The sequence below is a fragment of the Oreochromis aureus genome, linkage group 20 (genome assembly GCF_013358895.1).
Source record: "Oreochromis aureus strain Israel breed Guangdong linkage group 20, ZZ_aureus, whole genome shotgun sequence".
NCBI classification, from domain to species: domain Eukaryota; kingdom Metazoa; phylum Chordata; class Actinopteri; order Cichliformes; family Cichlidae; genus Oreochromis; species Oreochromis aureus.
The window spans coordinates 25,271,882-25,286,882 of NC_052961.1; the positions used below are offsets into that span (position 1 = coordinate 25,271,882).

A 15,001-nucleotide genomic window follows, 5' to 3' on the forward strand; every position below is an offset into this window, starting at 1 on the left:
AATGGACTCGTAATGTTTCACCTTAGTATTTGAATCAAGTTTCCATTTACATCTTGCCTTGGCTCTGTGTTACTATGCAGAGATGTCAGATTATTTTGTGCATAAATGCAAAAAAAGCAACATACAGCACATAAAAAGTGTTGTGTTTGATGAATAAAACAATAAAATACATACATCTGGCATTTATTGTCTCAAAATTAAGGAGCACTTTAAGACCCTCTTGACTGTGTATATATTGAAAAATGTTGAAACAGACCATAATCGAGCCAAGCTTTAGCCTGATCCACAGAATACATTGTTTCCAGTTGATTTCTACCATTGCAAGCCAGCTTGTGGAGTTGTAAATGACAAATTAATCAGTAATAGTGTCCATTTTATGCTAAGATTTGTCTCCAATACATTTTTGATTAGGAAGCTGGAAAAGAATTGGATGAAGCGTGTCACCACTCACATGGCTGTGGTGAGAAGTCATGTTTCTGCTCAACTAAACAGTTTCCATCTATGTTCAGCTGCAGTGTACACACTGGCTGGATTTGTTTAAACTAAATGAAGCACACTATTTCAGAACAGCGCCAGGAGGTAGTTGGGATGGACGGCTAGTTTACAAAGCGCTAAACCTTCATCTAGGAGACCAAAAAGCTTTCTTTATGGATCCCAGTGCTAAACAATGTGGATCAATTTAGTTTTTCATTATGATAAACATACATCAACATAATGCTCTTTGATAACAGTGACTTTCACAGTGGCACTCAGTGCATGTGCACATGCTGTTCATCCACGCGCCGAGCGCAATCAGACATGGTGAAGCAAGTCAGGACCATTTGTTTTCCCCTCTGGTTGCTATCGTCCCTCTAAGGCAGTTTCCTGTTAGATCAGACAAAGACTTATTGTCTCAGAGAAACTCGTGGTAGTACACACAAACACTATGACTTTACACACGTCACTGAAGCGCAGCTCAAACCGACTTGGGCTTTTCTCTTCAGTGGCAGTGTGAAAACTAGCCCCATTGTTTAAAGTCCAAATTTTACCTCATGCTTATCTGAGATTCACCTCATCTGATTATCCAATTTGCAGACTGAGAGGAAGACTCCAGGAGTTTCCTAATCTATGCTGTGAGAACTTGTGTTTTATTATAGCTCCAGATGGTGTTGAAACGACACTCTTAAGGTGGCTGAACACTTTTCTCCCTGCTTATCTATAGCCAGAAATCTAATTTCCTGTTTTGGCACAGAAAAAGAAAGTCTTGAAATATTTCAGACATCTGTGTAGTATGTTAGTGTAGCCTATGTACAGTACATGCGAGATTTGCTCTTCGGACCAAGCGAATGGAAAATTTCAACCAAAAGACTTACATTGTGGTCTAAAGATTGTTCGGTGCTGTGGAAGTAGAGGAGAGGGACAATGACACACAGAGCATTACATCATTCATCAGAAGCATTTCTTTCCACAAGCCTTTGGCCTTGCATCGTCACTGAGAAGACATTGCTGTTGATCATTATAAATGCATTTGTTTTACTGTGAGGGCCTCAAAAGGACCTTCTTTCACTGTCATATCAAAAACTTGGGGAAAATCCAAACCAAATCATCTGCATGGCTTAAAAGAAAAACTTTATATAGCTCAGTTTTTGATGTTTTTAGTTTATTTCTTGTGATAGTTATGATTCAGTGTGTGGCTCTGGCTTCTGGTGTTGGAGTGGAAAGTACATTTTTGTCTTGTCCCACACAGGGTTTCAGCTTTACAAGCCAAAAGTTAACGCCTAACATCTTTGGCTGCCCACTGGAAAGCCTTGTTTCATCATTTGTGGATGAGCTGTTCTCCTCAATTTCCTTCTAACTGTTACAAAAGTTGTATTTTTGAGGAAGATAATTTAGATTTAACGACTCAAAGACTGATATTTCTGTTCTATCCCACCAAAGTCGCTCCAAGAAAAAATTAAATTTGGCAGTATGGCTGAGTAAGGCGGTTCTTTGCATTACAGTATTTGATAGTTATGAGGTCATTAATCATCAAACTAATTTTTCTGTGTCCCCGTTTTCTCATAGATCTTCTGGCCTCCGTTACCCGGCAACAGAGAAGACTGCATTCAGACAGGGAAGGACCCACAGGTAGCACTTTAATATTGTTAATATCTGCTTGTTTTAACATGGCTATTTTAATTTTCATCACAATATGGTACATAAACTCATTTATGTCAAACTGAACGCTTTAACAGGCACAACTACGTCCAGTGTTTTCCCGTCTCCTTTGTTTCCACTTCTTTCTTCAAATGGACACTTCGGGGCGTCTGTTGGCTCGCTGGCTTTAAATGGGTGTTGTCAGCTTGGCTACGTCCATCAGCGTGGTTCAAACATAGCCAAAGAGCTAGAGTTTAGAGCATTCATGTCCTTGACACTTTCATGCCCAGTCCTGCCTCACCTTTCCTTTAATTCCTCTCACGTTTCCATTCTTCAGGGACCTGTGCACGTCTTCCAAGCTGCTGGTTATTCCCTATAAAGTTTTGATGTCCACCTTTAGAGTCTTATCCTTGTTTCCAGAAACCTGGACTCTGACTGTGAATTGCTGCCAAAAATCTCATCAGAACATCTCCATAAATGTGCCTGAGTTGGCTCATGGTGCTCAGAAACTCTTTACTCTATAAACTGCCTCCACTATGACAGAGAGATGGCTCTCTCCGAGGCAACATCGTCCCAAGTTTGCCTTTAGGCAATTCTGAAGGCTCACGACTCAAATCCTGCATTCAGAGTTCAGTTGGGTTTACATTTTGTTTAGTTTAAAACAAGATTTTATTAGGTTTGAAAACTAGGATGCAAAATATTTACAATGCTTTTCATTAACAGCAGTCCTCAAATGGTGTGTTATGATGGGAGGAGCAGAGTGTTCCTCTAGGGATACTAAGCGTGCAGTAAATGGGATAACTTGACAGTTTGGTGCCATGTTGTGTTGTGCTGACACTGCAGTTTCCTGCCTTAAGGCAAGTCATACTTTGCCTTAAAAAAAGTACAGTAAACTACTTAAAGTAAGCCTTTTAATGAGTTAGGAGCCAAACAAGTTTCTCTGTATTGAAGTCTACATCAGAGGGAAGTTGAGGGAAAAGATTTTCGTTGTTCATTAGAGCTCTTAATAAAGACTTCAGTGAAGGATGCTGGGGAAGTAGGAATATAGAGAGGTAGGAGGAGAGGGAGGAGGGAAAAAAACAGTGATTTACTATCTGGGCAGTGACACAGAAGCCCAAAGCTGGAAGGACATTTCTCATCCAAATATATGTGTTTAAAGCTATAGTCAACAACCTAGAGTGAAGGAAATGTAGCACTCGTATTGGGTTTAAAAATGAAAACATATCAGTATGTTATTAACATTAGGAAAACATCCATTATGAAATCTATTTATTTTGAAAATGATCCTAAACTAAAGCATTATTGTATAAATATAAACATGAAATATGTGACTGAATGTAACACATCTTTAATACGAAGAGACAATAAATTTTAACATAGAAAAATGGGATCTCGACAGTACACAGACATGCAGTCCAAAGGGTTAGGTTAGCTGGTGATTTTAGATTTTCCACATTGTGACTGTGAGTGTGAACCGTTGTCTGTCTCTCCGTGTTTCTGCTCAACTAAACATTTGATTTTTTAGAGAGCGATGAACTCCTTTTTCAAATTGAAAGGAAGGAAGGCATAAGTTACGATGATAGAAGTCATAAACGGGTGTCGGAGCTGATCCTGGCAAAGTTTATTGGATTTAAAAATCTGACTGGCAGCAGGACACATGAGCTGCTAACAATCATCTTTAAATACAAAAGAAAAATGATGACAGAGGAAATTAACAGCAATATATCAAATTGAATTTGACGGAAATAAACAAAAGATTATTTCAAGCAAGAAAGCTTATTATGCAAATGTCATCATGTGAACAGTTCTAAGCAACTTCAGGTCAACTCGGTGCTTTTTTTTGGAAGGAAGGATGTAAGGAAGTAGGAAAGAAAGGACTGTAGGAAGAAACAGGCAAATTTATTAGAGTGTGGTTGATTTAATGAGACATCGCTGCATTTGGTTCCAGTTGGCGAAGCAAATGGTACTGTTGGTTAACACACATACAGACACACACACACACACAAAATGAATGCATAGTGTAAGAGTTATAAAAGCACAGCAATTTTTGTACCCTTTTGTGCTTATGGCAAGGAGTTTGACAGCCCCTCCATCTGGAAGTGGTTAGATATTATGTGTGTGTCTGTAAGTATGTGTAGTCTCTGTGTTTGAAGTGGCAGGTGTGTCATGGGTGTCTTATATCACCTTTATTAGGTGTTTCCTCAACAGGCCGCTCATACGGTGCTTGATGTGTGTGCGCTACTGTACTCTCTATAGTGGAGAAGTGATGTCACGATCCATTATTACACAGGTCTGAAAACCAGCTGTGTGAAACTTTACCTTACTGGTACCAAAGGGGTCGTATTGATTGTGTGCTTCCTTACACGGGAAATAAATTGAGATATTTGACAGTTTTTGTTAAACTGCACCGCCACCTTTATGCATTCCTTCACATATCTCCTTTACTGTGTGTTTCTGGGCTTTTTTTGGTGTCAAATGAGATGGATTACTGCTGTGTCCTATATAATCTACAAAGCAAAAGACGTACACACTGAACACACACACACACATAGGCGCATGTGTTACAACTTATATGGTTATTGTCAGAAAGCGATAAAGGTTGAAAGGTGAAAGGTCTTTGGACTTTAGTGTGTGGGTGTTTGGTGATTTAGGGAGAAAGGTCCAATCACACTGAGGAAAATCAGGTTAAAAATACAGTTCATAGTTTATAGAGAATGTATTTTAATCTTTGGAATAATCCTTGTTACACAAAGTAAAAAAGCAATGAAATGCAGTTTTTCTTCTCAGCACATTGCAGTAGAATCAATATCTTCAGCATCCACATCCTGACATCATGACACTGAAACTCGGTGGAAATAAATAAATGTGTTTTTCTTATCTCCTTAATGAAAGTCTGTCTCCACACTGTTCTACTGACACGTGCCTACCACCTAAAACATGTTTTTACTGATAGTGTTTCCTCCCAGAATCACAACCTCATGACCTTCACCACCATTAATCACAGCTCACACAAATAAATACCAGGCAGAAGGGAAGGGAGGCGGACAGCAGCTTCTGCTAAACATGTAGTGTCTTGTTTTAAATTTTCCTCCACTTGCCGCTGGGTTGATGATCAAATCAATTCATTGCTGCCAGGAATTGTCACAGTGTTGTTCCTATGGTGCACAAACAAAGCTTTCTAGGGCTTAAATCACTGAGATCAAGAACACAGGTGTTAGGATTGCAAAGTTGACATCTGAGTGTGCATATTTGAAGCATGAATTCTTTATGTAGGCTCCAAAAATCAATTGTGCACTCACAGCTCTGCTTTTTTCTTTAATGACAGCCCTGATAGTGTCAGTATTCCAACATTTCTTGTAGAAAGACCTGATTATGTCAAGATTCCAAGCATAAAACATTCAGTTTAAAAAAAATAAAATAATGTATGATAAATAATGCGCTCAGACTCCCAAGCTTTGGCCTCCAGATTGGGGCTTCTGCAAAAGCTCCTCTCGATTGGGTTTTACTGTTTGTGTTAATATAAATGTCAATAAGATGCAGCAAATGTCTGTGACTGCTCAGAATGACTTTTAAGTTCTCCAAGAAGCCACAAAGGTCTCCACACAGGAGTTTCGTGTCTTGACTGAGTGCTTTCAGTGCTCAATCGAGAAAAGTCGTTTCTTTGAGGATCAAACAGCAACTGAGACCAGCTTTGAACTGCCTGCACAGTGTTTGTGTGTGTCTGTATTTATGTAGGAGGTCCTGTTCACTGTAGCATTATACATGCGTATATTTGTGTGCATGTGTGTGTGCAAATGTGTTGGTCCTCACTTCCTGTTAGTATTACAGAATAACAGATTTCTTTCTGTTGAACATCGGCTGTTTATACTGGAAACTGCTCCCCATGTCCAAACCTGCCTCTCCCTACTCGGGTCAGTCATCCTCAAACATATTTGGCTGCTGCTTGAGCTTTCACTGTGGTTTGCTGCATGTTAGCTGTAGCTTTGTGTTCCAAGGACACGGGTAATTAATGGACCAGTGACCGCAAAATTAAATTTCTCCAATCAGCATCTCACTGGTGCCTCAAACTTCCAAGCAGTCCTCCTCAAATGTGATCCCCTCTTCCAAAATGAGGTATTATTGGCAAAAAAAATAACCCTGGACAACCACACAGTGCAGAACTGACCTTCCAGGATTAAACATAATAGCAAAGTACATACCACAATAAGCCCAGGAGATATACACTTCTGATTGCAATTCTATCTTTTAGTTAGTTTAAACATAGTTGGTCTCCAATCACCTTTCTTTGTTTCTTCAACTTGTGTTTTTTTTTTTTTTTACTTCAAATTGACTGAAAAATATGTTAAATATAGTAAAATATGTTAAATATAGTTTATTGTGCACACTACAAGTAGGAAGGTAGATGTCAAATAAAACTAAGAAAAAAACACAAAGGTTTCTCTGTCCAGTAGCACCCTGCAAATGTTTAACCGTCACTTTGAAATCTCGTACTATTAATGAAAGTACACTGCTTTACTCCTGTATGATCCAAATTAATAACCGTATTCAGTGGGAAAAGAGGTTTAATGCTGCAAATTGCAAAGATCTGCCAGAGATTTGGCAGGGATCTTATTTGCTTATGTTAATGATACTTTTGTCTCAGAGCAAAAGATTAAAAGGTCACTGTTTAAAATGCTGTACATTCTTCTTTTCAAATACCAGGTTACGCAAATGTGGTTTCTGTGGGTAATTTCAGATTTTTAAGCGTGGAAGCACTGTTGCTGGGAACACATTTTGGAGGGCGGCAACCTTCTCTTGATAATTAAAGGTTAATACAAGCACATTACATGCTTTTGTTTTCACCATCTTGCCCTAACCATGACTTTTTATGTGGTAAATTTCAGCCCTGGCCATTGTTACGACTGCTCCCCGAGATCTCCCAGTGAGACAAAACCAGATTTAGTAATCAAACATCTTCATTTTCTGTTAAACACCACTCCCTTTATTGCCACTTAATCCCAGTAAGCCCACACAGAACTGTGAAACCAAACGTCCCAGAGTGGGAGAGACATATTTCCTCTTTTCAACATTTCACTTTGCTCTTTTCTCAGGGCCACACAGATCTTCAGATGACTCCCCGAGTACAAGAACAGAAACAGAGGAGGGGAAGGTTTCTACTCATTTCCAATAGGCTTCGTGGGCTGTGCTGTTTGTCTTCTTACAACCACAAAATTAAATTTACATCTTAATTTTATCCCTTTAGAAGATGATTCCAACAGGCTGGAGATAAATTATAAGCAAATAAAACAACACTAATTTAGGATAAATAACTGAGGGGACGCGGTGTCCGAAAACCTTTAAAAGCCATGCCAAGCTGTCTCAATGATATCCCATCATCCTCACTGGAAACAGAATGTTTGAAATCTAGACGCTTGTACATCGAAAAACCAGTAGTACATTTAGATTTGCTGAAAACATTTTTAATATAAATGCGTTTTCTGTTTTTCACTTGCCTGGTTTTGTTTGAAACACAGAAATTATCCAGTGGAGAAGAGTAATATAATGATGTAAACTGTTTCTCTTAGTGCAGTGACATGGTTTACATCACGTCTGCAACGAAGCACTCGAGGAAACGATCAGAGGCGGTTAAAGGTCCGACTGCAGCATCGAGAGGGACAGGGGCCAAACGCACAGCATGGCAGATTTACTTGACACATGCACTTGTAAAAACACAAAGACTAGCAAATGCACGCATGTGGAGTTCAAGATGGCACATGCAGATAGACACGCAACACACGAAAACCATCACCAACACTCTAGTATCTAATTCTCAGTCAAGCACGCTCATGCAGACACACACACACACACACACACACACACACACACACACACACACACACACACACACACACACACACACACACACACACACACACACTCTAGGCACTGATTGTGCAGATGACTTTGACCTGCGAGTGATCGCTGCCCGGTCCTTTCTTTCCTCAGGCTGACACCCGTTTTGTCTGCTGCTTTTGTTACACAAAGGAAAGAGGAAGTAGTCATGCCCTCTGCTTCCTCTGCAGCTCTGTGTATCATAAAAAGGTCTTAATACTCATTTCCTTAGTCACTACATCTATTGTTCCTGTCATGTGTCACCAATCTCTGTTTTTAGGACCTTTAACATGTGTCCACTTGAATTTCTTCTGAATTTCCTTCTGTTACCGAGTGCCTGATAAAGCAGGAGCAGCTTCTAGCCTTCCTTTCTGATGTGATCTTTCTCTGCGTCTACATTTTTTTCCTCTTCTCTTTCTTGTTGCTGTTGTCAGAAGTTGAATTTAGATTTATTGCTGAACTCTTCATCTTATCCTCTACATAACCACAAATGTTTTATACAACACCCCCAGAATTATCTACCACAGTTTAACACTGGCTCCCAGGTTTTTCTTGGGTTTCATGAGTTCCTTTGACCTGAATATGATGAATCTCCTTCTTTATCATCACTTTGGCGGACATCCAAAAATCACAGATACCACTCCTGGATGGAGGCTATCACATTTCATCTTTCTCAGGGCTCAGGACTACATTTGGTATCAATAAGCTTGTTGGTTTCTCGTCGGTACCCTCAGCTTGTCTGCAGTTTGTTAACATCTTTGAGATACAGATTTTTAACCTGACTTTGTGTTTGTGTGCTTTGCAGACAGAGTGTGCCAACTTTGTTCGCCTGCTGCAGCCCTACAATCGTACGCACCTCCTGGCTTGTGGCACTGGCGCCTTCCAGCCCATGTGTGCCTTCATCTATGTGGGGCACAGAGGAGAGGTAAGAGGGGTTGAAAATGGGCTGCGGGTGGAGGTGGTGGTGGTGGCTGTGGGCTGCTACTACTTCTTATAGAACTCTGGACATCTGCAGATTGTCTTGGGCAGCTGATTATCTCACTGCATCCATCATTCAGCAGAAAATACAAAAACGTGCACTATCAGTTACCTAAATACAGCCACAAAACCCCCAAAACACAGACATGCAAACACATATATCAGTTGGGGTTGCTGATGAAAGCTCTGTGGTGTGCAGCTGTCACAGTTGTGGGAAACCCGTGTTTTAGTGCTGAACTGCACTCACTCTGCATTTTTGGGAACTGTAAATTATACGTGCTTTTTATGCACTGTGTAGTTATTAGCAGTTTGAGCTGCAACTTTAGAAACTCTGAATATATATTTCACATGACAATTTAATAAGAGCCTGACTTCTCACCTCCACATAACTGACCAATCACAGCATCGAATGCTGTAACGCACTCTGTAAGAACATCTGGCAGGTTATGCACAGAACTTTTATTGCTTCTCTCTCTTTTTAAAATAGACGTACAAAAACACTTTACTGATCGCTAATTTGTTAACATTCATATGCAGCCGGCATGGATCAATATATTTAGTTACACTGAATTACATTTCAGCTCTACTTTGCACTCCACAAAGTCCAGATGAAAATATGAACCTCTTAAATGGGTAAATGATTCTCTGTGCTCGGCTGTAAATTTTGTCTGTTTCACTGGCTTCAGCCACGCAGATTAGACACTAATCAATAATCCCCCCCCCCCAGCACAGTTTTACCTTGCACTCTGTGGTTGCCATGGAGTCATTGTCTGCAGGACTGGGACCTTACCAATCACTTCCCAGCAACCTACAGCAACCTCTTGCCGACCGTTCAGGGAATTTTTTTTCCAGCAAGCAGAGGTTTGTGTCTGCTTGTCTTCCTGCGAAGGTACCTGTCTCTACACCTTTGTGGCTGAGGCCTTAAGTTTATATTAGACTCTATAACAGAAACAGACATGGAAAACTGGAGACACCGCAGTAGCAATTCTTTTTACGTTTTCTTTGACGTCCACTAAAAGTCCTCTGCCTGGGGTGCATACGTAGCTGCTGCAATGAAATGTAAAGCCTCAGTGGACGAGTCTGTGGCCACACATTCCCTCCAAAAATTGGCAGGCATGTGGAGGTCCACTGACCATTTTGCGCACCGTGTGATGATGAAATTTATATCATTTGGACCCAAGAAGACCCCAGCAGACTCACAAGTGCAGAAAGTATAATCAAGGCCTAAGTCGGACATATAAAGATACCATTGGCTTGAATTTTCCTGGAAATGACTGTCGATGATGTATATGTTGAGACTGCTGAAAGACAGTAATATACAATCAAACCAGCAAGCCGAATAGTAAGAGAGTTCAAAAAAATGGGTGTTACTTTCTGCACACTTTTCCATTGGTCATCAAACATATTGTCCAGCGACTCTTAAAATGTTCATTTGAAATTAATTTGTCATTACTAAGTAAATGAACACTGACTAAAGGTCAGTTAATCAAACGTTTACAGCTGACATGATAATGAAAGGTTGGTGGTCTTACTACTTCTCAGTAGAAAAGCATGGCACCATACAAAGGAAATAGTGTATATGTATGAGATGATACAAGGAACGACTGGGTGGCCTCAAAGCTGTGGAGGAAATCAGTCTAATGGAGCAAATGGGGTTGGTGCCAATGTGGCTTTTCAGAAAAACACAGTTCAGACTGACTGGGGTCTGTGCACAGATCCCTGAGGTTCAATGTTAATTCTCTACAGGCAGCTCTGCCATGAGTTTTTCTGCAGGCTACTCAGCCGCAGCATTAAACCCTCTATACATCTTTTCAAATGCACAGGCTGGCTCTCAGATGCTCAGCTGAGTGGAAACCTCTGCAGACTCTCAGACTTGGAGCCACTTAAAGGACAAGAATGTATGAATGGAGCTATTAAGACAGACTCGTAGCTCTCTTTTTAACGGCACTTGAACAGATCCTTGCCCAGTGTGCTGCCCTGTAGGGCCCAGCAGGAGAGGGTCAGTCTTTAGGGGAGGGGGGAGGTGGATGTTGGCAAAGCGCTCTGTTAGGGAAATGAGACAGTGGGATGGGAGAGTGCCAACCTTGTAGAATGTGTGCTGATTTGTGTGTGTGGCTTGTGTGTGCATATAAAGCGCAGGAAGTGCATTTTTCCTTTTCTGTTATGGATTTAGGTGCTTGACACAGCGTGTGTTCTCCTTAGCGGTGTCATTTTCTTCCTCCCCCCTAATCTGTCATCCCAAGTGTGGTTTTTGAACTCTGGGTTTTATGGCACATCATGGAAAATGGAATACATATTTCTCTGTTCATGTTAAATAATTTAGCTCAGAGACAATATACTGTGGTCTGTGTGGCTCAAAACTGGGGAAACAAACACTGGAGATAGAAACAGTTCAGCAGAATCCTCGTTAAGGGTTGCGATGCATCTGGGAGCAGAGCAGAAATGTAGGCCACATGTTTTAAACTGCAGCCTGCTGGGAAGTGCAGGAGTTTCTGCCCCCAGTGCAACTAAGCAACACACTTGAACTCAGCACTTCTTAGTAAGCAGTTTTTTTTTTCCCTGCAGGAATGATTCAGATAGCCAGTTACAAAACTCGTGAGGTAGCTTTTAACAATTTTTCTTTCACAGATTTCGTTTTGATCTAAGAAAGGATTTTATCCAAGTGTGCAGAGACTGTAGGTGTCATTGTTTTTGTTAAAGTGCATTGAACCATCTGTTGCTAACCAGTTTAAGATGATGAAGGTGGTGCACCTGTCTTTGCGATCATTGCTCCTTCTGTTTTATTTGCCCCACGGGATGCACTTTGTGATAGGATAGTTGTGTTTGCACACGTATGCGTGTCTGCCCAGGTGTGTATTTAATGAGCGGAACAGCCTGCATCAGTCGTATGGGTGTCAAAAAACAAATCACTTCTTCTCTCCTAAAATATATCATGACACCAGCTGCTCTCCAGCGTGCATGTCTGTCTGAAACCACCACTCAGACTACAAGTGTTTCCTTTCAGGTAGTCAGCGAGTCCGGCTGAATGGACTGCACCAAAGACAGCCTGTCCATTTATATAACCAATTGTTAACTGGTGGAGAAAACACACCCGTTTGAGTGCTTGACCTCTCCCAGGAACTGAGGCTGCGGGCTCTCAGTTCCTGGACTCTGGGTGGGATGACCTTTGACCTCATAGGTGTTTCATCTCAGTTAGGGGGCATACACGTACCCTTTCTATCGCTCCAGTGGCACTCCTTTCTCTCCCCCTTCTCTTTTTCTTGGTGTCACTTTGTTGCCTGACTTTCAACAATGTTTTATGCAAAAATTTCAACATGTTGTGAGAAACTATTTGATTCATTTTACAACAGCTGGCTCTCAGTGGAAAAAAATGCACTGTCAGACAGTGTTTTGACAAAATCTATTAGTATTGGACATGCTGTTATTGCCTTTTGGTGTTAGCTAAGCCCAACTGTATTTCATACTTTTATTCAAAGATGAAAACAAAGAATTGGATTTGGAAACATTCTGGTCAACAAACCCACCAGCGTAACCTCATGATTGGCCGTGTCAGTAATGTTCATATTTCTTAGAGGTCGTGGAGGTCAGGCGTGTCTTAGACAACATTTAAAAACCACTAAAAGCATTTTTTATGCTCATGTGCAATGAGATTAAGTTTCATCGGGCCATTCAAGAAGAACTCGTGCGTCCCGTTCCTTGCTTCAGAAAAATGACCCATGATTTAGTGAATTATCACCAGTTGAAAGCATCATAATCCCCATTAAATGAACCTCTAATTTTTGTCCTAGGTCTGCGTGTCTTTGTCTCCCCCTTCTCTCTCTCCCTCTCTCCCCCACACTTAAAGACTAACATAAACTGAAGTCCCCCCCCCGGTGAGTGACACGGCTTGCCTGGGCAGCGTCATAGATGTGAAAATAAACCAACATGTTACAGTGACGACATAAAGATACAAGACCACACACACACACGGGCACACACTTATACACACACATAGAAGCCATCAAAACAAATAACACCAGCTAAAACATAAATATGTGGACAGGGAGACAGAAAGACAAGCAAACATTCAAACATAAACGTTCAATGTATATGTGCAGATACAGGCATTTAACGAAAGCTTCATTGATCCAGAAGCTCCATTTTTCACTTAAAGCTGACTTTTACTTAAGATTTGTGCTTTGTGGAGCTTACAGAAATAAACTTGCTTAGTAAAGAATTTGCTAAATCATTTCCGCTCACCATCATGGCCTAAAAAGAGTTATTTTTCATGTCCGTTGGGAAAAATAGTAAATGCCTTTCAGCGTAACAGCACTGCAAGCGAACTAAAAAGGTTGAAAGCATGATGAAAAATTGATTCCTTGTAAATCACCTGTTCTACTCTTCTCATGTGTGTTGCCTTTGGATCAGACTCTTCTCTAGAGCTCTTTAAGCGAAAGCTAAATTTACTGCCTGTGCTTTTTCTGCTCATTTTGCCCCATTTGCCTCATTTTAATTGGTAGTTTACATCAACTTTCACTGTAATAATTGCTATAATTGTATGCAATAGCTCTTATTCCGTCTATCCTTGTGTCTTTATTTTTTTTCTGCTTTATCTTCCCGGCTTGTCTTCTAATCTCCGTCCATTCTCAGACTGTTTCTCTTTGGCTGACGAATATTCAGAAATATTCAAAAACAAATAAAACCAGAAAAAGCAAATTTGAAAACAGAAGAGGAATGAAAGGCAACAAAAGATGAAATGGGAGAGTGTGATTCCCATGCTTGCTTCCCCCAGAGTGCGAGTTGAATGGTGAGAGAGGAAGCCCAGTCATTATTTGACTGGACAGAGGGGACATAGCCAAGTACAACATGGTGTCACATGAGGTCTGCTAGTTGTCCAAGATGTTTGAAGCGAAACCAAACACTTTTAGACGTTAAGTGTTTTATACAGTGTCGCAAAATTTTATCTGATGTTAAATAATAAACCTCGGACAAGTCAAATAAACTTGACGATTCAATGTCCAGGACAGATGATTTTATGTTTTAATCTGGCATCACTTCTTCAAAACATTTATAGCAATCAAGGATAAGATGGGATTTTTTTTTCTTTCTTTGTTTATCTTAATGGGACAGATGATCTAATTCAAACTGAAAGTCTAATTTTTGTTCCTGTCTGTTATTTTTGCATGCAGCCTATTATTTTATTTTTAGGATTAGGATCAGAATGAACAACCCCAAAGAGACAGTATCCATTTATTTAACTGGTGGAGAAACACACCCATTTGTGTCGTCAACCTGACCAAGATAGGATTGTAAAAATATGGGAGGTTGAAGGCGTTCAGTCTGAAATGTCTTGTAAAAGTTAAATGATAAGTAACAGTATAGATGCAGTCACCAAAATAGAAGATAAATCGAAATTAAAATCCTCCAAAAGGTTTCAACAGCACACAAACACAGTGAACAGGTCCAGTTTAATCACTTTAAGTAGTGTTGAAGCCTGTGAGATGCTAATTGAGACACTTATCAGTCAGTGCAGCCTCAGCTCTTACCATATTACCCAGATGAATGCATCACAGAAAAATGTCACCCAGTTCAGAGTCATTACAAAGGCAAAAACCCTCATAACCACTGAAGCCACAGAACAGAAGGAGCTGAACAACCTGTGTGTGCACTGGAAGATACAGAGATCTATACAGTAAACTATATGAAGAAATGACCAAATCCAGTAGTACAGACCTTTTGTTTAAGCCAGGCTGTAACGATCCCTTTTAATGCTGAAAGTTGGACATTTTAACATGTGAGTTTATGGGGACTTAGGAGCCAGCCTCAAATGGCAAGTAGAGGAACTGCACTCATTTCAACACTTCATTTTTCAGCTTCAGACGTTGCCCCTTGGTTGTAACCAGTAGCTGGTTTCACATTCCCAACAATAAGAGCAATAGAGTTGTTTTTACTAGACAAGTTGGGCCCTATATTTATGAATGCAACTTTGTTATTCATTGAATTCTGGTTTACTGTAGTTGCTGTCAGCAATGAAAACGCACATATTTGACTTTCCTGC

General features: G+C 40.4%; 1 protein-coding gene across 2 annotated transcripts in view; it reads left to right on the forward strand.

Annotated features, from left to right (window-relative positions):
- sema3bl (sema domain, immunoglobulin domain (Ig), short basic domain, secreted, (semaphorin) 3bl) overlaps positions 1 to 15,001 on the forward strand; it is a 60,122-nt gene that overhangs the window by 21,082 nt on the left and 24,039 nt on the right. For both annotated transcript variants that reach the window (XM_039604478.1, XM_039604479.1), the window contains exons 3-4: positions 2,044 to 2,106; positions 8,792 to 8,911. In XM_039604478.1, coding sequence (XP_039460412.1) covers positions 2,044 to 2,106; positions 8,792 to 8,911 — 183 coding nt within the window. The remainder of the gene's footprint in view (positions 1 to 2,043; positions 2,107 to 8,791; positions 8,912 to 15,001) is intronic.